At 33.4% G+C, this 23,483-nt stretch overlaps 3 protein-coding genes across 4 annotated transcripts; 1 reads left to right on the forward strand and 2 right to left on the reverse strand.

Annotated features, from left to right (window-relative positions):
* Window positions 1-583: 583 nt before the first annotated feature.
* LOC106388286 (protein LIGHT-DEPENDENT SHORT HYPOCOTYLS 10) lies at window positions 584-3,812 on the reverse strand. Its single transcript, XM_013828319.3, has 2 exons — window positions 3,123-3,812; window positions 584-930 (listed from the first exon to the last, which is right to left on the reverse strand). Exon 1 carries the CDS (start codon window positions 3,682-3,684, stop codon window positions 3,151-3,153), a length of 534 nt encoding a protein of 177 aa, XP_013683773.2. The 5' UTR covers window positions 3,685-3,812; the 3' UTR covers window positions 584-930; window positions 3,123-3,150.
* Window positions 3,813-15,735: 11,923 nt separating this feature from the next.
* On the forward strand, window positions 15,736-17,847 carry LOC106388283 (14-3-3-like protein GF14 mu). 2 transcript variants are annotated; one of them, XM_013828316.3, is made up of 7 exons: window positions 15,736-15,960; window positions 16,098-16,404; window positions 16,639-16,726; window positions 16,810-16,919; window positions 17,000-17,148; window positions 17,421-17,482; window positions 17,568-17,847. In XM_013828316.3, the coding sequence occupies exons 1-7, from the start codon at window positions 15,888-15,890 to the stop codon at window positions 17,568-17,570; spliced, it is 792 nt and encodes a 263-aa protein (XP_013683770.1). In that variant the 5' UTR covers window positions 15,736-15,887; the 3' UTR covers window positions 17,571-17,847. The 2 variants fall into 2 exon arrangements, with proteins under 2 accessions (XP_013683770.1, XP_013683771.1); XM_013828317.3 differs by having other exon boundaries at window positions 17,424-17,482.
* A 108-nt stretch (window positions 17,848-17,955) lies between these two features.
* On the reverse strand, window positions 17,956-20,998 carry LOC106388282 (inactive TPR repeat-containing thioredoxin TTL3-like). Its single transcript, XM_048752646.1, has 8 exons — window positions 20,884-20,998; window positions 19,823-20,744; window positions 19,561-19,756; window positions 19,313-19,488; window positions 18,896-19,229; window positions 18,625-18,817; window positions 18,440-18,546; window positions 17,956-18,361 (listed from the first exon to the last, which is right to left on the reverse strand). Exons 2-8 carry the CDS (start codon window positions 20,677-20,679, stop codon window positions 18,209-18,211), a joined length of 2,016 nt encoding a protein of 671 aa, XP_048608603.1. The 5' UTR covers window positions 20,680-20,744; window positions 20,884-20,998; the 3' UTR covers window positions 17,956-18,208.
* Between the last annotated feature and the right edge of the window lie 2,485 nt (window positions 20,999-23,483).

Genomic DNA, 23,483 nt, shown 5'->3' on the forward strand with positions numbered 1-23,483 from the left:
TCTTGAGGATGCTTAGACCTGCTTTTGAATACACCAACTGGATTTACACAATATATATTTAACATTTAACAGTACGTACTTTTATAACAACGAAGAGTTGAACTAATGATTAGAATCTTGGGCTAGCTAGTAGGAGTTTAAAGGATTACAAATTCTAATTCTGTTGGTAAAGGTAAAATGGTATAGGTTTCGCTTTAGAGGTATATACGAATTTACGGATTCATGCCTAGTTTAAAAATGAACTATTATTCAAAGGACCAACATGTGATTGTACTGCCCCGCCGACTTTGTTTTGTTTAAGAATTTTCCCTACCAATATTGTAACATACTGTTTTGTGGGGATCATGATAATAAATGGTACATGGTGTTTGGTGTTTGGTGTTTGGTATTTGTGTTAAAATAACTTATTGATTTGTAATACTAGCTTATAGTGATGAACTCAATACTGAAGTTTAACACCTTAATAAACAATCACCATTTATCACAGATTGTTCTAAGCTAATCCTCAATAAACTTTTTACTAATCTAGTAACTTGTTGTAAAAGTTATTTCGCCAATTTATCAATGTTACAATATGCCAAAACATACAAAATGGTCAGATTCTGCTACTCCATCATTATCCATTGTTATCACATAATTAGTCCAATATGTTGGACTTATACAAGACAAAGAGGTACGCTGACATAGAAGTGCAAAACAAACTTTCTTAAGTATATATAATCTATACACTTACTTATTCAAAAGGAGCATAATAAGAGAATAGATATGATATATATAACCGATTGATAGCTACGGAATTGAAGAAGTGGATGAAAATCGGTAAAAATGGGGGAAGATATATTGAAGATTACATTTTTTGACTTCTTGATCATGAGTAGGTAGACTTGAGGCCTCTTTTGCATTTGATCTCTCTCTGAGATTCTATTGATCCTGCAGTCAAGTTTATATAATAATTAATTGTCGAGATCATGCATATTTGTTTGATATAATAAAAATTAACCTAATAGATATAAACTCTTTTGCTATGCCAATTTATTCAAGATTTATTCTCTCACTTATGTTATATTGCATCATCCAACAAAATCCAAAAAGGTTTGCGGGGGACAAAACAAACTTTTAGCCTTTTCAAAGTTAGTGGTGACTAAAATCTTAAAGGAAGACTCATCAGGATGATACGAGCAAAGTATATATACCTACGATTAAAATTATACCTGAGATCATAGAAAATAAAAATGATTTAGGTGTAATCAAAGAGAAACTTACTGTCCCACAAAATATAATATATCTATTCTATAACTTCAGAAAATGCCAATGCATAACTACTCCCAATGTTCATGCAGTAAAAAGAGCCTCTATCATATACTGTCACAACCCAAGCTCTTAACATATACTGTCACAACCCAAGCTCAAAACTCCGAGATCCTAATTACAATTCAACCAATTACGCATTTCATTTCTGGTAATAGATCCATAATCAAAAAAATGTTTGTGATTGTTCCAGAAAAAATGAAACAAAAAATACGGTAGAGCTAGGACAATTATTGTATGAGGTCTACCCAATGCTAAATGCAGAAGCGCATAATAGATCGATATGAACATCATGAGCTGTCCCGCAATAAAACCAGTTGTTACTTATACTTTCTTCTCGGTTCTTTCTTCTCCTTCGTCCATAACCTGAGCTCGGAGAAGGAAGAGATAAGAGGACCGTATGGAGAATGTGGTCAGAAATCCATAATAGAGTCCGACCACAACGACCGAATTGATTATCTTCATGCATAAAGATACTAGATTACCTAGTATAAAAGATTGAAAAACCATCACAAACCTCCATTTTTTCTTTTCTATTTCAATTTCTGGATTATTATATGATGATTTTACAATTTTCCATATATAGAAATAGAAAAAGATAGATTAGAAACGACATCTCTTATGTCAATGACACCAAAGGGTTATTAAATTAATGGAATTGGAATATGGATGGAATATAATAAAATAGAGCCGCTTTGAGGTTCCCTATGAAATGAGGCATGGAACGGAGCTACTACGAAGAAGTTCCAGAGGTTACGAAGGAAACTTCGAATTCATATTGGTCATGGGTTGAGAACGGGAATTGAACTCCAGGAGATGTAATCTCCCGTTTTTGGTTGAATTGAAAATCATATAGATTTCTTTGAGTTGTTTATATTTAGATCATTTTCCTAAGACCCACATATATAGCAATAATTAAAAGCATGATCAGTAAAGTCTTAAATATATGTTAACTTTTCTTCTGAGATAACCTTATTAACCTTTAAACAATCATGGAATGTCAATTATTAATCGATTTCTTTAGGTTATAAAACGAAGGGAAAAAAGTCTAATCGATTTATCCATTGATCATCAATGGGGAACATAATCTACAGAAATCTTTAAAGAGAAGCATTCTAAGAGCCAATCATTACTTCATTGAACCACTGTTTACAGTGGTAAAATGTGTGTGGGGTCTACGAAGTAAAAAAATACATCTTGGGGAATCAAATGTTTTCCAAATCTTGAATGGGATTCTCTCTAAGATCTATACTTGATAATCGGGTGCAGTTTCAAATGAAGGTTTTCATTAAAAACATTTATAGTTTTTTTCATTTAATTGCTAGAAAATCTAATGAATCATCCATATGCTAGAAACTAGAACATTTATTTTCATGTATTTTTCATTCCATAATTAAAATATACTTTCACTGAAAGAGCTAAAATGATTTAAACGTAATCATCTAAAATAAATTCTACTTCAATTGAAAACCTAAGAAAATCTGACTTCAATCCGGCCCCTTAATCCAAAACCAACATCAACAAAAATATATATATCAAAAGCCTAACGATGTCTGATGTCTCCAAGTAATTAGGGTTTGATACATAGACCATTCTGGAACATAAACATATAGATTTGGGGTATGTTACTAGTCAGTGAAACCATTCAATCACATAAGCATATAGATTTACGATATGTTAATAGTTATGAAACCATTATTTCAGAAGTTTCTACTAAGGAGATCAAGAAACAAAATCTAATGCATATATGTAAATGAACGCCAAGGCACATATTCACACAAAATAAAAGCATAGTCAATGGAGAAATATATTACCACAAAGTCTTTCACCAAGATGAGAATCTTAAGAGAAGCTGAAGGAAGAGGAGGAAGAAGAAAAGTCGTCTCTTCCACCAACCATCTCCGTCGGTGGCTGCTTCTTCTTCTTCTTCTTGTAAGGAATACCTCTAGCCTTAGCCTGACACTCCCTAACCTCCCGCAGATAAACCCTTATTGCTCCACTAGCGAAAGGGTTTGTTTCCGGAGAACCACCGTTCTCCTCGTAAGCCGCTCTCAGCCGTCCGATCAAAGCGTCGAGACTTCCCCAAGCTTGTCTGAGAGGGCACGTGCAAGGAGCTGGTGGCTCAGGCTGGCCGTAGAACATACAGCCAAGCACGTGCACCTTTGTCTTACCGAACTGGTCTAAGTACCTTAGGAAATCAAGCACGTGATTGCAGTTGCAGTGTGAAATGGGAACCGGCGGTCTCTGGTTCTTCAAATACTGTCCGAAAGTGTTCCAGTCGCGTCTCTTCTGTGACTCGTAACGGCTTGGTGTCACCGGTGGCTCTGATCCTGATGATTCCATCAAGCTCTTTCCTCTGTCTCTAGGAGATGACATGATAAATGATCTTGTTCAGTGTAGAGAGAGAGATGCTGGTGAAGTTTAAGGGATCATTTTGTGTTTTATATATGGATCTGATGAATTGGGTAATTAAGAAAAATGAAATGTTGAGTGAGTTTGATGAGAGGGTGAAAGTAATACTCCTTCCGTTCCGGAATATAAAATTTTCTAGAATAAGCAAGTTTATTAAAAATTTAATAAATGTTTATAATTTAATTTATTTTTTATTTTATTATATATTTTTCAATAAATTTCTATCAATGAAATTTAAACAATTTAAATATTTTCAACTAATATTTTTCAAAAATATAAAAAAATATTTTGATAATATAGAAAATTTATCTTTGTTAAACAATAAAAAAATCAGAAAAATGTTCTAGGGACGGAGGGAGTTCTAATAATGGAGGATGATGTTGACGTTAGAGGACTTGTCATGGGCCCGTTTCAAACTTTGCTTTCTTTCTTCATCAGTCATATTTTTGGATTATCTCCCACTTTTCTTCCCTATGGAATTAGTAATTAGCGAATAGTTATTAATCAACTCATAAATAACATCGCTATGAAATATTCATTATGTAGTAATTAATGAATACTCCCTCTATTTTTTAAAGTTACGTATTCTAGATTTTTTACACGTTTTAATAAAACACATTAAATTTACATATTTTTTTGTGTTTATTTTTTTCCATAATTTTAAACCAATAAAAATTCAACTAGAACAATTAAGTTTTTTTAAGTTTGCAATTAGTTAATAAAATATGCATAGGAAATGTGAAAAATGAATCTTTTTAAAACAATTTTTTTTTTAAAAATATGTAACTTCAAGGAACGGAAGAGTAGTTATTAAGCCCAATGCTGTTCGGCTTTGTAGTTTGTACAAATCCGCTTTCATTTTAACGATAATTCATATATTTATCAAAAAAAAAATATTCATTATGTGGTCAAGAAGTAGAGGTTTAGTATCTTTCATTCTGCTTTTGAATCTTTGTCGTTTAGATAGTAAAAATATCGGTTATGGTCTCGGATTTATCTTAAAATTAATATCCGATGTCTTCTAGATTTTGATATGGTGAATAGAAATGTGCTGATCAAGTAATAGGCAAAATTTGGAAATGTGCTAAACTTTATTAGGATTCAAGTTTTCTTTAGAAATAAAATTATAGTTATGTTAATGGTATGAGTATGGGATTCGATCTAGTCAATTTACATGTCGTAGTCTGGTAAATTATACGGTTACGCGTTGACAAAAAAAAAACATTGAATATATTTCTATCGGATCAGACGAATATAGAAAATGTGTTAGCTGGTTATGTAATTGTGTGTTGTATGTTAAATTTTTTATTGTTTAAAATACTCTTTTTTTTAACGACTATTGTTTAAAATACGAACAACAATTTATGGCAGATGATGTGTGCCTACATACGTCATAGGACTAACGGATGTGCAAAATATATACTTCTGCACATGTCATAGTTTCGTGCTTATATAAAGATGTGAAAACAATCTTGTATAAATATAAACTTCTCTATAAAATCAGGTTTGAGTTGTCATGGTCAGATTAGAATGGATCACATCTAGTCTATAAATAAATATATTAATAACTATGCTAACACTCCTAGCTAGTCCATTTAATTTTCAGGACAACCATTTAATATAAATATAGTTTGATATATCTTCCGTATTTATCGTGTTTCCCCCCCCCCCCCCCGAACAAAAAAATGTCGTATTTTTCTATGTCAACGCACTAGAAAATTTGTCTTATTTTCTGTATTTAATACTCTATCCATTGAGATAGATTTTTTTAGAAAAAAAAGTTTGTTTCACGAATATGTATTTTGTGTTTTAAATGAAAAATTGTAAACTTAAAAAAAAATTAATTGACTTTATCGAATTACTATTGGTTAAAATTCATTAAAAATTAAAAATTACAGAAAATAATACATTTATTATGGTAATTTAATGTGCGTGTTTTTAATATGTGTAAAAATACTAAGCTTATTTTTGTGGAACGGAGAAAGTAGTATATTATAACAGTGTTATATCTTTTGAATTAGATATATTTATCGTATTTTTCCTATACACAAAAACGTATTGTATTTTTTGATATTAACAAAATAGAAAAATTTCTCATGATTCATATTTTCAATCGTCCAATCGATTTTTGTTGATAGAGAGTGATGTTGTTTATTCAGCATCGATCCCTAGTAGTACTCTTTTCTGTTCCCATTAAACTGAAATGGTTTTTTTTTTCAATCTATGTTTCCTTCATAAATATACTTTTGCTTTTCCAATGTAAAATGTCCTTTGCGTATTCAATATAAAATTAAATTTAGTTATTACTGCTTGTTTATTGTTATTTTGTTGTCTCTACGTTATCAATATATTTCATTTATTCCACGAAAATAGTAATTTAGAAATTTTTATTTGTCTCACAAAAAATTATTTTTGTTTTGATATAACTTTATAGTTTATTTACCTATTTTTCTCACATTAATTAAGACAACTACTACATAGTATAATATTTTTTTTGTTAATTATGTATTAAATTTAAATTATTTTTTGGTATTACAATTTTATTTTTAAAATATGTAAAAACTTAAAAACTACAATTTTCGTGAAAACAAATGTAGTATAACACAACAACATCATTAACACAAAACATTAAATTATAGATTCCAGATCAGTTATCATTATATAAAACTTGCTTAATTTCCAAAGGATGATTAACACAAGCGCTGTAAATTAAGTATTTTTGTCATATACAATAAATGTTTAAATCCCCTATATTTAAAGTAGTTTGTTTATATAAATGAAAAGTATTATTATTATGTTTCATAAAAAGTGTTATTTCAAAAAAATTTATACAAAAATATCATTTAAAAATTTCAATGCATTTTATGTCTATTTAATTTTAAATTAATTTACAAAATGCATTATAACAAGTGTTTTTTCAAATGCATTATTTTTGTAAATGATAATTTTATCTTAAATACTATAAATTAAATAGATAACATTAAGAAAATAAATTTATTTTAATCAGTTTTTTTCAATTTGTGTCATGAAACGAATGAGTATCAAACATAAATTGAAAAATTATTCCAAACATAAATTGGAAAAAGGAAGGAGCTTTACGACACAAGAAAAAGGGAATTCAGATTTGTTTTACCGGTCAATTAAATGCTTAAATATATTCTAATTAGGGCTCTTGTTTTTTCTCCGAAATACATTGCACATTAACGTTTTCTAAAATCCCATCAAAGCCTAAGTTAACGATAGAGTTAGACATTAGACCTTCCATTTTATAATGATATGCAATATAATAATAATATAATGAAAATAATTGAGAAATATGTAAAGTAGAGTGAGCACCGATGTCCCTTATTGGTTCATGAAGACTAGGGAATAGGTTACGTATGAGTCATTAACCACTATATTTCACCTACCTTTTTAAGGCATATCTTTGTAATTATTTACATATGATATCTTTGATCATATGTAAAAATGGTATCTTAATTTTATCATGGCCCATCAAAATTATTTTCTTATAGTTGAATAAAATATGATACATGTGGCTGATACATTAGCAATCAGGTATTAATAATAGTACATCTAAAAAAAAAAATTACTTATCAAACAAAAATAATAATAGTACATCTGGAGCAGAATAAATTATGATATGGTTCGGCCAGATTGAACCGATCTTTCAAAACTAAACAAACCATGATCTGAAACGGTAATTTTCTGTAATCATTGTTTATGCTAAACATGATTTTGAAATTCTAAGTTGTAATGATTTGGAAGTAAGAAAACCTACCGATGTCAAGTAAGAAACAAAGCTTCTATCAAAACAACCTGCTTCATATGTGATTCAAGACTTTTTGTCTCTGTCTTTTATCTTTTCCTTGCGATGTAACTTTCTAGGCTAAATGCTTCTCTTTTCTACAAGGGTCTGTAAAAACTTAAAAACTCTTTTCAGAAATGGTATCTCGTTTTATGGGGAAAAAAAGAAGAAGTAAGAAAACTAGTTCCGGGCAAAAACCTGAATTTGAAGAACTGTGCCAAATCTAATCAGAAAAATCCTATCAAATTATTATTTAAAAGGAATCAATATTTTGATATTTAGAAAATTAGAACCGAACCAAATTCAAACCAAAATATTTTGAATATCCAAATATATCCAAATCATATTTATATATTTAAATTTATTAGTTATTTTTAGATTTAGTATCCAAAAATATCCAAATTTATCCAAAATAATTTAATATATATATATATATATAAATTGTCAAAAGTAAATTATAGATAAAAGGCTAAGAAATTCTCAAAAAACCAAAAACAAATACTTAAAATATTTATGATTTTTCATTCAAATACTAGCTGGGCAAATAGAACCCTCTCTTATGCATTTCCGTTGAGACTTAAATTACTTAATTGAAAATGGTATCTTTATTAAAAAAAAACACCCCTCTCTTATGCAGGGAGGAAACAGTTGTTATCTTCAGTCATCTATGAAACTGTTAATTTTTGGACTTTTGCATTTGTGCTTCCAAAAGGATGTCTCTTCACGTTCACTAGTAAATCAAACCCTTTTATAAAAAAGAACGTAATATTATAAATTTAGGTAATATTATTAAGAAGACTGATTTAAGAATGGAAGATCATGCATAAACACTTGAAGAGTCATGTGTTGCCGACACCAAATGAATATGATCGTGGTAAGCTGGAACTAGCATAAGTTGATATATTGCAGACAATAATAGTTATAGGAGTAAATTGTACATTCTCATTGATTTGCTCATAATGACTTATATCGGCTACTATATCCATATTGCCATCAATTTGTAGTATACATTGCATATTATTTTTAGTTTGTAATTAATAGATAAACCAATTCCATCTTCTTTCTTTTTATTCATCACACAGAATTGTCCATCATTAACTTTTAATATATGTAGTGTTCTTGAATTTTAGATAACTAAACGAAACTAAAATTAGTAAATATATACCATGTCATTGACAGAAGATGAGGAGAAGCGGGAAGGGAACAAAAGAGAGAGCATGTGATGTGTTAGGACTTCGGAGATTGTGGCCATGTTCGTTTACCTATCGCGCGACATGCGACCTGCGACTGATCGCAGGTCGTAGGTTGTTGTTCGTTTGATGTCGCGTAACATGCGACCTGCGATTGGTCGCATGTCGCAAGTCGCAGGTTGTTTTTCGTTTTGATGTCGCGCGACTGATCGCACGACCAGTTGCAGGTTCCATTCAAGTCGCCCGAAAAAAACAGCGACTAAAAATTAAGAAATTTATGATCGCGCAAGTCGCAGGTCGCGCGACACGTAAACGAACATAGTTTTAGTCGCAGATCGCATGTTTAGTCGCAGGTCGCGCGACACATAAACAAACGTAATCTTAGTCGTATGTCGCAGGTCGCAGATCGCGCGACAAGTAAACGAAGATGTCATGTGTATGCATATACTCATTGTTTCCCAACCTGTCAAAGTTGACTGTTTATGATATAACATTTTATTGTTTTTCAGTGTTAGCCAAGTTGTCTATATATTTAGGTCTAGTTCGTTTGAATATGGGTGGCATTCTTAAAGTTCATGAGCCCACATTATTAACAATGCATTGGTTGCTATTATTGCTATATCACAGCTAACGGAATAAAATTTAGAGTTTAGAGAAAAAAAGTATTTTTGATAAAAATATTCATAGTTAACATCATAGAAAACTAACTAGGTCAGTTTTTTTTGGTATGTCAGATTTATTTTTTCAAATTTAAAATTCTATGTATTATGTTAAAATGTAAAATATACGTACATATGTGTAACAGTGTAAGTTTAACATGTTTCTTCGCATGGCCTCGCGAATTTAATTCTTCTAGAAAATATATAGTTTGTTAGAAAATTTATACTAGTTTGTTAGAAAATCTATGGCTATGAAACATGCGTGTATTATTTCAAATATGAGATTATGATGTTTGAATCTTTGATACAGTTTTAAAAACAATGAAAACGTGCAGAATTATGTGTGTTGTGTGTCATCAGAATAACTATAATTGAAAATTTGCATAATAATGCATGATAAAGAAAAAAAGCATTGAAACTTTGGCTTCACGATTTTTTGACTTTTTAACGAAAGGAAAACTTTGTGGTGTCTTTTATTTGTAAGAAAGCAAGAAAAAATGCAAACGTGGGAGTACACACAAGTAAGACATAATCGATATCTTGTTAAATCTGTGTGTCGGTATCATTTATCTTCATATTTCTAACTAAGCAATTAGCATAGTAATTTGACTAATTTCTGATCTTTTAAAACTTTATTCTCAATAAATCATTCTAAAACTTACTAGAGAAACAACAGTAACTGATCTAGTGGAATGCTTTGATGAGAACAAAGCATTCTAAATTTTACTAGAAAAAACAGTAACTATCTTATTTTCTTAATTAGCCTGGTATACATATTTTTCTAAGAATTTTTTTTGCTAAGACTTGGTATACATATATATATGCTTTTGTCTGTGTGCAGTGGGCATGCAGTGTAACATACTAGAAACGGGCCAACGAGAGCAAGACCTGATCATTTATATATGGGTTAATTTGTTGAATGACTGACTATATTGGGGGAAATATTAGTTTTGCAGTAAGAGGGTAGAGAGATATAAGAAAAAAAAAAGAGGAGAGAAGGAGGGAAATGGTTAGTTAGTGAAATATATATATTTTTTTTTGGTCATTGGTTCAAATTTCCCTTTGGATATCAACATTTAAAAAAAAATTAAGAAAATCAGCTTCTCTATATATCCCTAGAAAATTCAGATCATATGAAAAAGAAAGAGAGAATAAAAAACAATTAAAAGGTAGATAGATGTAAAGGTATACTGTAAGTCTATAGTAGTTACACAAATACATAGATTCTATTACATCTTTACAAAAAACCTGTAAAGGAAATCGAGTGGCATCGACATTTCCTGGCGTTTTCTAGGGTTTTCACTTTGAAATTGAAAATTCTGGTTGTCATCTAGTGACAGTTACGGTTCTTTCAATGGCTGCTTTAAACGTAGTTCGTCTTTTTCTTACAATGTCACTATTTTCATTTGTACGGTATTGCTTTTTAGCCTTCGATTATTCTTACCATGAAGATGTTGTTCAGTAATGAGTTTATTGTAAACTCAAATAACACTAGTCTTGAGTCTCTTGACTCTAGTGGGAGCTTACTGTCAAATAGCCCACTTTGCAATCGGAAATGCGAAATTAATAATCGGACCTTAATTAGAGTCGCTTCCAAATTCAAAGTTCCAACTATAATCCAATGGAAATTCTAGCCCAAATTTTTACACAAAAGTGTTTTTCTTAACTGTTTATTCCCTTAGTTGTAACTAGCGTTCAAGCGCTAGGCGCTAAGCGGGTTATAACGGTTATTGCATCATATTACAAGTGACTAAATCACCATTTTAATAGTTTACAACTCAAAGATCCACTGTAGCTGAGTTATAACGTTTAGCTGAGCAATGAGAATATGTATTGTAATTTGCTTATCGCAAGTGTCTAATTACATTTTTCATTATCTACAACTCGAACACCTACTGTACTAGATCTAAATCCATACTATAACACTATATATAGCGATACTATAAAACCACTAGATTGCAAAATATGTCGGATATCAAAAAAAAATTATATCCATTCAAGTTAGTACTTATGTATACACACAAAAACAGCTAGAAATTTGGTCAAAAACATTTTTTCTTATTTTGTCGTTAACTCATCACTAGGATTTTCATGGTGTGTGTTGTGTGCCAGCGCAATACCACATTACTACCAAACTGTCGAAATAGGGACCTAATTGTTCTAATGTACAAGAAAAAAACACATATAAAGTGATTAAGTTCTTGTCAGTGCCTCAACTTTTGTCTTGGATCAATAGGACAACCTATCTTACTATACGTGGAGCACCACTGTTTGGAAAATTTACTTTGATACGCAAGAAAACGAAAAAAGATGAAAAGAACCCTAAACATAAATGATACGTATTTAAAATCATGTTCAGAAAAGAAACAATGGGCACGAAGAAACATCTTCACGCATGAGTTGCCAAAAATGTCAGTCTCAAAGGCACATTTATGCATTAGTCCTTTGCCCCCACAATTATTTTCTCTGCTTCTCTTTTTGTTGATTGTGATTCCCTCTGTCTTCCCACCCACCCCCATTTTTTCATTATTGTTTCTTTCCCTTTTTGTCAGTTCATCCCTCTAACCGAAATCTACTTCGGTTTTAGACTCGGTTAAGAACTTTTGAACTGGTTTGATTTACTATACGTTCACATAGGTGTTTAATTTTTGCTCCGGTGATTGGAATTAAGGAGTGTATTGGTGCGTAAGGAAGTTTATAAAATAGGTGGAAGACAAAAATAAAAGTATTCGTTTTCTTTTTTCTTTTTTGCAATACAAATGTTGGCTACACACTCATCGAGTCTGTGTCACGAAAAGAGAAACAAACAATTTAGTTTACATTAAGCCTTGTCTAAAAATAAAAACAGCTTAGTTTACATTGCTTTGTTTAAAAATAAAAACAACATAGTTTACATCGGTCCATTGACACCATTGTAACAAATAATTATACTTTTATCAGTTATAAATATTCATCGATAGTTCGATACCATACATTTGAGGGACTGCAGTTGAACCAAAGAAAAAAAATGAAAAGAGGGATTGCCAAGGTAAGAAAATGAATTTGTGTAATAGCCATATTTTAGAGATAAATTCGGTGAGTAACATTGATTTTGACATAATTCAATGTCAGACATTTGTATCCTATTTTATCCGGTTCTGTCCCGTTGATTAAAAGGTTTCCGGTTGCAAAAGAAAGTAGGTGAGACGTCTTTCTTTTGGTGGAGTCATCCACGTATACATTTATTAACCACATACATATGCACCGAGTATTATATTTCATATCACCGGAATAGTATAAGAATATAACCCTACCTACAACCTTTAAATATTAAACATATTCCAATTCTAGTTATCCCTAATCCCACCACAACCCGTAATATTACACTCTAAACTTTAATCAGTAAACCCTAAACCCAAGTCTAAACCCTAAACACAAATATAAACTTTAAACCCAAATATAAACTTTAAACCCAAATAGAATGGAACAAAGTAAATAACATAGTACATATTGGTGAAATTATGAAATGTATGTGATTGCATGTAAGAAGTTAATGATGATCTCAATCATACTATTTCATCTTCTAAATACTAAACCATAATCTCTAATCACTAAACCTTAACCCAAATATGAATCTTAAACCCAAATATCAAAATCTGAAATGTACATAATATTTTGTAATATAAAATTAATTATGTAATATTAAACTATACAATATATATCATAATATAATTTTTACAGATACATGTAAAGATAATTAGAATTTAAGAAAATTACAAACTATATTTCTAAACAAAATAGAATACTTGTTATTAACCAACAAATGGAAGGGAACATGATAAAATAGTATAGTAACAGAATAGAACGCATAACAAAATATACATTTCTATTTTATATGCATATAATAGAATACAATAATAAAAACTATTCATCTTCTTCCACATACAACAGAGATTTCCTGTAAATTCAGTTACATACATGTTCTGGTGTCCTCGCTACTGTCGCTTTTGGAATCTGAGAAGCATCTCCTTTCCGTCACCGACAAAGCCTCCTAAACATGTTTCTTCCTCCACAAAACTTTCCGGGAACGTAGTCCGTAATGTCTTCGTCGCTCAAATCTGTTTTGGAGAAACTTTTTCAAATATCAACAATGAAAAACTTATTTTGTGAGTGTGTGTGAGCAATAAAGAGCCACATTTTATCTTTTACAATCAATAATCATTAATTAAAAAAAAAAATTAAGGTTGAACCGGTGAAAAAGAGGGCTAATACAGTATTATTATAGAAATGTAATAGTGTATATAGGAATATTAGGGAAATTGGTTACTCTGTGAATTAAAAAATTTTCATGGTATGCAGTCCAATTTATCTAGTTCTTTATTCGAGGTAGTTTATTGACAAGTCTGACAAAAAAACTATAGATTTGGAAGCAGAAGTCAAAAAGTATTATGCCTATTTTAAATTTTATTTATTACATTTTTGTCATCAGTTGGATTAACAATTTCCAATCCATAGTTAACCCTATAACGCTTGAAAAGGCGACTTTATAATCCAACTCTTGAGGATAGACCGTAAATGCGAAAATGAAAATTTCTTAGGACATGCATGCACTATACAAGTGAAAGTTTTTTCTAACTTTTTTTATAACAGTTTTTTTCTAACACCAAAATGAAAATTGGTCGGCAGGGCCAGGGTCTTTCTCGCTGGGAGAGCTAAACTAGGTTCGATTGCTGCTGGATGCACTTGGAACGTTCAAGGTCTCTTTTAGCAGCTTCACCATTTGGCAGCCTTGACAAGTTTAAAGGACAATTCAATTCACACCATTGAAATTTTGGAACCAAAGGCAGAATCTTGACCATCCGCCTTTTTAAAAGCTAGCCTTTTCGCTGTTTTTAAACCCTAACCTTGCTGGGAAAGTTCTCTTATTTCTTTTTTTTTCTGAAACGCATTACAACCACAGGAAACTGAAACAAGTTGGCGAACTAAAATTTTACAAAAAAAAATGATTTATAGGCAGGCTTTTCGATGATTGGTTTTGATAGATATATTTTGATAGACCGAAACATGAATAAGTTTTTATAGACAAATATACTTTGACAATGGGATTGGATCCAGATAAAAAAAAAGAAGCTCATATAACAGACTATGATCCAAACCGCCTTATTATTATTTTTTTTGTCATCCAAACCGCCTTATTCATTCCAAACCAATCTGTCTACTTACCCAAATAACTTTTCAAATTGGGCTTCAAATGGGTAGAATTTACATGGGCCAATATGATATATTATCTATTTGATCTGCTTCTGTTATCTGCTTAGTTATTTATTTAATTTAATTCTCAATAGTTTCTTAACACTTATTTATTCTCTTCAAAATTATAAAAAATATTACAAAACTATTTACAATATATGTTAGAGAATTAACGTTTGATGATTTTACTAGCACCACATCAAACCTTTTTACACTACTATTAATTGTTTTATAAAATTTCATAGCTGGCCATTTTGTTTTTATCATATCGAATATTTATATGATATTTCATATAAGTTTTTTTGTTTGTTAATCTATATAACCAAGATAAATTGTCATTTATAAGAATTTTGGTTTAACAACATTAGTGAACATTTGATTAAAACACTGGATTAGTAAAGTTTCCCCAAATTCGAAGAAAATCTTATCTGCTCTTTTAATATGCTATTGAAGAAAACCTTATCTCCTCTAATTGGGTAATCTGCAATGTGAAATTGCCGATTAGGATTTTTGACATTGTGATGTGATTCTTATTTCCTTTCTGTTTACTTTATTGTATGAGAAAATACATAGGCGGTGTTCGTTTACATGTCGCGCAACCTGCGATCTGCGACATGCGACCTGCGACTGATCGCAGGTCGCAGGTTGTTTTTCGTTTTGCTGTCGCGTAACATGCGACCTGCGATTGGTCGCAAGTCGCAAATCGCAGGTTGTTGTTCGTTTTGATGTCGCGCGACTGATCGCGCGACCAGTCGCGGGTTCCCATTTAAGTCGCCCGAAAAAACAGCGACTAAAAATTAAAAAAATTTTGATCGCGCGACTGGTCGCAGGTCGCAGATCGCAGGTCGCGCGACACGTAAACAAACATAGTTTTAGTCGCAGGTCGCATGTTTAGTCGCAGGTCGCAAGTCGCAAGTCGCGCGACACATAAACGAACGTAATCTTAGTCGCAGTTCGCAGGTCGCAGGTCGCCGGTAGCGTAAACGAACATGGCCATAATTATCATGGGGGAAGATAAAGAACTATTAAAATGAGTGGACTGGTAGATAGAGAGTGATGACATGTCACAATCTAGATGGGTTAGAGCAAAACGAGAGGACCCCACAAGGAATATTATAAAGACATAAAATGACTTACAGACACAAACTACCCCCACTAAACCCTCGTTAATTACAGTTTTATCCCTAAGCGCAGCTCAAGTACCTCTCTGTGTTCTGTCTTTCAACTGGTCGGATCAGTAGAAAAAAGCTTGAGAACTTGATACCTTTGATTTCAAAATCCATGGAATCTGCCAAAGAGCGTGACACTTTCGTCTACCTCGCTAAGTTATCTGAACAAGCTGAGCGCTATGAAGGTAAAGAATCTTTTTTTTGTAACTTAAGGTAAAGAATCTTCTTCTTATGGTTTCTATGAATCTTATCGTTGGACTCAAGGGTTTCGATATGTTTCCAGATAAGTATTGAAAGTGTGATTCTTTATCTTTTATCGCAGAGATGGTGGAGTCGATGAAGAACCTTGCGAAGCTGAACGTTGATCTAACGTTGGAAGAGAGGAACTTGCTCTCTGTTGGATACAAGAACGTGATCGGTTCGAGGAGAGCTTCTTGGAGGATCTTCTCGTCGATCGAGGAGAAAGAAGCAGTGAAAGGGAACGATGTTAATGTAAAGAGAATCAAAGATTATATGGAGAAGGTTGAGTTAGAGCTCACAAGTATATGCATTGACATAATGTCTGTGTTGGACGAGCATCTGATCCCATCTGCTTCAGAGGGTGAATCAACTGTCTTCTTCAACAAGATGTAATGCTCTTTACCTGATGCTAAACTTGAAGTTATATGCAGGACAGGATCTGAGATTTTGAGTCATAAATATTTACAAACTTCAATAAAAAATTAATATAATTTGGGGAGTCCTTGCCTATAGATATATCCTCTAAAAATATTGGGAGCCAAAACTAATGTTTCAATAGGCTGTTTCCAAATCCGGTTCTGGTTGGTTATATGTATCTGAAGATTTTGTATGGTTTGGTGCAGGAAAGGTGATTATTACCGCTATCTTGCTGAATTCAAATCAGGGGATGAGAGGAAAGAGGCTGCTGATCAGTCTTTGAAAGCCTATGAGGTGTTCTACTTGTGACTGATCTTATTACATATATGTCTTTTCTTACAGCTTTAATTTTGAGTTTTTTTTTTTTTGCTTTACAGATTGCTACTACTTCTGCTGCGGCTAAACTCCCTCCTACCCATCCTATCAGATTGGGATTGGCTTTGAACTTCTCTGTCTTCTACTACGAGATCATGAACTCACCTGAAAGGTTTTATAGATTGTTTTATTACTAAGAACATAAAAGGCTCATTGTTTCAGGGATTTGAGATTGTTTTTTTATTTCTTCAGGGCATGTCACCTTGCTAAGGAGGCGTTTGATGAAGCAATCTCAGAGCTTGACAGTCTGAATGAGGAATCTTACAAAGATAGCACTTTGATTTTGCAACTCCTTAGGGACAATCTGACCTTGTGGACTTCTGACATCCCTGAAGAAGGAGGTGATGATCGTTCTGTACTTAAAGCAAAGTCATTAACTATAATGTTTTGATGTCCTATAGTGGTCCCTTTTAGTGTACTTATTTAATTATAGGTGTAGATGTTCCTTGTCACTTCTTTTGTATGTTGTTGTTTTGTTTGGAACCAATGAAGTTAAGACATGGACATGCTTGATGATAGATAGTTGAAGTAGCATCCGGAAGATAATTCCCTGTTTTATAGTGTTTCATATTTAGCTGCTGATTTCAAATATTTATTTTGCCTATATGTGTAGCAGATGATGCCCATAAGACGAATGGTTCTGCTAAACACGGTGCAGGTGGAGACGATGCAGAGGTAAACTATACGATAATCCTTTGCTTGTAGTCAATATAGACTAAGTTGATTCTAATAGCAGATCTTGTGTGCTCCTTTGCTGCAGTGATCTTATCTGTGTGCACCCGCAGTAGCAGCAACACTGAACAAGTTTCAAGAACAACTGAATGTGCGGTGAATAATAGTGAAAACCTATAGTGCTTATGTTTCCTGTATTATTATTGTCTATATTGTACTCTCTGGTTTGAGTGTATGCTTTGTGTCGCAAGAACACTCTCTTCTTATTTGTGATTTGTACTCAGTATTGTCTTCTTCACCCATTGTTCTTCTCATGTACTATTTGTTCCTATGGATCCAATCTTATATCCCTTCATTTATGCTTCTAATTCTTCCTCTGGTTCATGCTGTCTTTGGTTGAATCAACCACACTCCAAACATAATAACTCTCTTCAGTTACTTCCACATCTCTTTCCATCATTAACACGAGCGAAACATGAAACTGATAATGAAGCTTGCATTTCTTGAATACTTCTGAACATTTGCTCAGTTTAACAATATAGCCAAAATCGAGTAGAGTCAGACTCCAAAAACTTATGTAGAAAAAAATAATAATGAACAATTTGTTGAATGATAGAATAGCTCTTCCCCTTTCATAAGATTTCTTCTCTTAATGTCTTGAAATATAGGCTCTTGGGATCCTAGTTATAGTGAAGCATAGAATGATGATGATGATAAGGCTTTATCAAATTATAAGAGGAAGTGCTTTATAGAGTCCTCTAGAAACTGGTGGCTCGGACATATCATCTCCTTCACTTTGTCTCCGTTCTTGTACATCTTAAACGTTGGAACTTTCCTGATACTCTCTGCCTTGGCCAACGCTAAGCTCTCCTCCACATCCACCTAATCACATTCCAATACCCTCAGTCAGAACATTGCTAGACATAGAATAGTCTAAAAAGAAACAGTGATTGGTCTTACCATGAAGAAGTGTACTAACGGATACCGGAGGCATAAAGTGTTGACGTAAGGAGAGATCTCTTCGCATTGTCGGTTTGATGATGATTTAAAATGAAACACAGAGACACCTGAAAAAGAATGTTTCAACTTTGAGCAAGACAGATACTAAAGAATCTCAATATGTTCTTCTGTGTTTAAACTTTTACCAGGAAGTGAAACTGAGTTCTTGAACTTATCCAAAGATGAAACTGCTTCAACTTCATTATTGAATCCTAAGCTTTTGGATTCTTGACTTAGCGCGGTTTTCGCTCTCTCTAGTGACGCTGCAACTTCACTGTCTCCTGGTAGTTCCCTTCTCACAAACTCATAGTCTCTAACCGCATCTTCCCATCGACCAAGCTATATTTCAAACAAACATTGTCACATTGTCATTCAAACACACTACAAAACTCCGTTTATAACTTGTTTAGTCTTTACCTTTCCATATGAAGCAGCCCTTCTTAGAAGTGCCTTGATGTAACTAGGATGGATTTTAAGCGCATGGTTACAGTCTTCAACAGACTTCTCCCACAAACCGAGCTTATACCAACACGCTGCTCTGTTACAGTACAACACCGAGTTGGAACTATCGTGCTTGAGACCGTCTCCATAAGCTACACTCGCTTCAGAGTATCTCCCCGAACTAAACAGCTCATTACCGCGAGTACGCGCCTTGACAACCATCTTGACACTGTTTAAAACCGACACGAGCTCAGGATTGGTCTGATCAAGCATGGAAGCTCTCTCTGCCTTTACAACACCGTTCTCAAATCTGCAACAAACCTATCATCTCTACTCACTCACTGAATAGAATCAATCAAAGTAACATTAGCAAGTTTCGAAAAAAGCTCTCACCTTCCTAATGCCATATCAACTTGCGCTTGGATACATAGAACATAAGCTTCAGCTACCATACCAAAGAGTTTGGCCTGTGATTGATGATGATCCAATCTTGGAGTGCAAGAAAGACAAAACTGTGATTCCTCTATGTGGTTAAGACGCAACAAGACTTCAGCTTTACAAGCTACAAGCTGTCAGAATCGAAAGACCGTTAGCTAATAATCATTAAAAGCAAATGCTTAGCTTAAGCGATGATCTCTGACCTGAGGAGAAGAGTCAGCACCGTTTGCAATGGCTGCATTGGTTTCCTTAACCGCGGTTCTCCAATCTCCGATCTTCCTAGCCTCCCAGCATCTCCGGAGATGCTTCTCCAGCGTCTGCAGCCGTTGGAGATCAGCTTGGTCCGGACATTGACCGGAGAAACAAAGATGTTGCCTTGCATTCTCAGCTTCTCCCAATCTACACCGACAACGACAAGATCAATCAAACTCAGTCTTTAAACTTCAAATATACAAGATTGAGTACCTGAGATAGAGTGAAGCGAGTCTTTGGTGACCTCTAGAGTAAGACGGGTCCAGCCTGACGGCTTCAAGACACTCTTTAACGGCTTCTCCTAACCGCCTTAACGCCGTTAACGCCGCCGCGCGGTTGCTTCTGTAAGAAGCATTCTCCGGTGACAGTGAGATTGCTCTGTCGTAAAACGACAGAGCTTCTGTGAAGTTTCCTCTTCTATACATATCGTTCCCTAGTCTCTTCAGCTCCTCCGGAGTTTCACCGTGCACCGCCGCTCTCGCCACCGCGTGGTTTGTCTTTCCGGTGATTCCTCCGCCGCTTTTTACTACGTTTCCGTGACCGTAGTTTCCGGTTCCTGTCCACAGAGTCTCGGCTCTGGTCGACGTCCGAGTCGCCATTCCGGTTTTCAAGATCCGACCCGACGGGCAAATGTTACCGGCGGGTAAAACGGTCGGACTCGGAGACACCGCGGACGTCGCGCCGGAGCTTTGGCTCGCTCCTGAGTAGAAGCTAGAGCTGGAGAAGATCAACGGCGTTCCGGTGGAAGAGGATCTTCTATGACCCGGTTTAAGATTCCGGGTCGTCGTCGGCATTCCGGATCTCGAAATCTCGCCGGAGTGGCTTTTCACCATCTGAGAAGTCACCGACGGTTTCCCAGAAACAGAGCCTGACGAGCCGGAGCTGCTGGTGGGAGTCGCTGCAGCTGAGGAGACACGTGGCATTAAGGTGGAAACAGGAGAGCCGAGATCGAGTTCTCTGAAGTCTGGTTTGTTGACGTCATCGTCTCTCTGTAAAGTCAAAGAGTCACGAAACCTTCTTGAGGTTGAGTCTATGGCAGGTTCTAACGAAAGCCTTCTAGAATGAGACATATCCTCGTACTTTGAATCTATTGGCTTCCCTCAGCTTCTTCTTCTTTCTTTTCACAAGTCAAGTACTGTTCAGAGAGAAGAAGAAGAGAGAGAGAGAAAAAAATAGATCTTGTAAAATAATAAATAGAAAAGGGGAGAAGCAAAGAATGAAGGTGAAATAAAAATCATATAATATAGTTTTATTTTGTTATGAATATGATTAACCTTGATTAGTTTCAGATTACCAAAACCCTCTGAGATTATGATATTGATCTTCATCACGAGTCTCTTTCTCTCTTCTTCACTCCCGTGTCCTCACGGCTGCTTGTCGCTGAGATGACAAATACAGTGTTTCATCGAATTTTAATTCCTTATTTATTAATCATTATAGTATAACTTTACGTAGACTAAAATAGTTGACTTTTGAGTTTTGAACGCACACTATTCGAAAACAAACTTACTACTATTCAAGACTTCTCGTATAATACTTTTAGATAATTTGGAATATTTATCATGTACTGTATTGCTTAATGTTGATGATAACGAACTATCAATGTATGTATATGATCCATTGTATTTGTTAAAGTTTACTACATAAACTTTTGTTTTCCAGTTTCAAAAAGAAAAGTTCACCACATAAGATATATGTTTACTCTAATTTTGAAAATGAAGCATCCAGCAAATGAAATGCGTACACTAACATGATCATTTATCAATAGCCTCTGACGTGATATATTAGTATATGGTTTAATTCATTTCCCCAAAATGTCAAGGCATGCAGATTCAAGCACGTTCACTCATGTTCCCTAAATGCTACTCTATCAAATTTAATTTTCTTGCAACATTTATTAATCACAAGCTATACAATAGCATAAGCAGGCTATTATTAGAATTTAGCACTAAACCTTCGTACAATATTCAATGCACGACATGTAAATTATTTTTATCAATATTATTTTTTGCATATTTCATTTATCAACCCCACTTCTATGGGGCGTTGTACAGACCACACTAGCATTAATTTTGCCGCTCAAATGATCAATTTCTAAATTGTGATGGTAATTACTTAGGTATTTATACTTTAATCTATATGAGGATTTTAGAAAAGGTGTTTAGCCAATAAAAGAGTATTTCAAAATATATAATTAGACAAATCACTGACTTTGTTTTTTTTGGCAAATCAGTTATACATACATATTTGTCTTTGACTTAACTAAAATGAAAACAAAAAGGAATAAACGAGAGAAAAGGCCACCTAGGTTTTCAACTTTCGTTCTAGATAGAAACATCACGATCGAGGACAAAATCGTCTTGTGAAGTTGTATGTATTTATCAAGCCACCATATTTATCGTAATATTTATAACTTTCTGTAATACTATAAGCTTATAACGTATAAGCAGATAAAGTAATCTTGTGTGACAATAGCCTATTCTTATTTAAATGAAACGAATATTACAAGCCTAGTTCTTGCGTTGCGTGTTGAGATTTGAGAAGAGATGAAAAAGAGGTTTTCATGAAAAGAACAAAATACAAATAAATTTCCATTTATTTGTTTTTGTTAACGGGTATCTTTGAAAAGCCTGTCATAGGTCTCTTTTCTCTTTTGGGATTACTATTTAATCATTTTTGTTCATCAACAAAACAAATTAATACTCATAACTACTTTCTAGTACTCCTATTTCATTTTTAATTTCGTAGACCATTGCGCGATTCCACATGTTCCGTACCGTTCGGACCTACGGAACCACTGATTACATACATTGCACACTGATGCATTATACATGCATATTATTTTAAGTCATGCATCTCACTCTCAGATAGTTTTCTAAAGAAAAGTCAAATGTTTTTCAGAATGATTATGTATTTTTCAACCGGTGAACGCTCTATAATACATAAATGAAAAAAATAAAAGGATATAACATAACAAAAATAATACTAGGAAAATAGAAAGATTATAAACTAAAGAAGTCGGCAAGGAAATGAGATAAATGCAAACACTGATCACGCCAGCTGGTGCTTAGCGTCATCGATGTGTCTACCAGCTAAGCACACAGTCAATGTAACGCTGTTAAGTTTCAATGACGGATTGTTCTGTTAGCTCTGAAGGATTATTCGAAAACATGTCCTCGAGCCCGCCAAACTGAGGATGGGGGACGACAGTGACACACGTTTTTTCTTCTTCATTTTTTGTTGATAAAGTGACATACACAAAATTGCTAAATATCGGTTTAACAAAACCGGCTATTTTATTCACGTAGCCAAAAGAAACATGCATGATATAAATACATAGAGATCTCAAGACGCATTCTTAAATTAAAATAAATAAATAAAAAGTTAACATAATAATTTTTTAGAGTATATGGGTCTCAACTATAGTATTATAAAAAATGGATTTGAATGGCGAAGCACGATATATGTGAAATGTGAATATCAAACCCATCAAAAAAAAATTTTATAACCGTGAGCCCGAGCACTAATTACCACAAGACCCGCATGATTCACGTTTTCTTATTACTTAAAATGTTCCAGGTGGCAAAAAAAAATCGAATTCATGGAAATATTTACGGCTGTGAGAATTTTACCACTAGACTAATACCGATTGGTCAACATTTGTAATAGTTTTCTTACATTTGTAATAAGTTATCTTTAAACATATGCGATAGTTGCTTTTAAATGTCATGTGAGTGTTCAGTTTTTTTATCTATAGGCGTTGACGTGCGGTGCCAATAAAATTTTAAAAGCTCGAAGATTAAAAATGAAAAATATATAGTTATGTTGATCCATATAATTTATTGTCATAAATTTGACTGATAAACAAATGAGT

This window comes from Brassica napus, chromosome C3 (genome assembly GCF_020379485.1).
Source record: "Brassica napus cultivar Da-Ae chromosome C3, Da-Ae, whole genome shotgun sequence".
In the NCBI taxonomy this organism is placed as follows: domain Eukaryota; kingdom Viridiplantae; phylum Streptophyta; class Magnoliopsida; order Brassicales; family Brassicaceae; genus Brassica; species Brassica napus.

Bases quoted from the DNA above. Each gene is read 5' to 3' on its own strand.
- LOC106388283 (XM_013828316.3), top strand. From the start codon at position 15,888: ATGGAATCTGCCAAAGAGCGTGACACTTTCGTCTACCTCGCTAAGTTA. The intron at 16,920-16,999 runs GTTTTATAGATT...TTATTTCTTCAG, and splicing joins ATCATGAACTCACCTGAAAG to GGCATGTCACCTTGCTAAGG. The intron at 17,149-17,420 runs GTGATGATCGTT...CTATATGTGTAG, and splicing joins TGACATCCCTGAAGAAGGAG to CAGATGATGCCCATAAGACG.
- LOC106388282 (XM_048752646.1), bottom strand. From the start codon at position 20,679: ATGTCTCATTCTAGAAGGCTTTCGTTAGAACCTGCCATAGACTCAACC. The intron at 18,547-18,624 runs GTAAAAGTTTAA...ATTCTTTTTCAG, and splicing joins GAACTCAGTTTCACTTCCTG to GTGTCTCTGTGTTTCATTTT. The intron at 18,362-18,439 runs GTAAGACCAATC...GAATGTGATTAG, and splicing joins CGTTAGTACACTTCTTCATG to GTGGATGTGGAGGAGAGCTT.
- LOC106388286 (XM_013828319.3), bottom strand. From the start codon at position 3,684: ATGTCATCTCCTAGAGACAGAGGAAAGAGCTTGATGGAATCATCAGGA.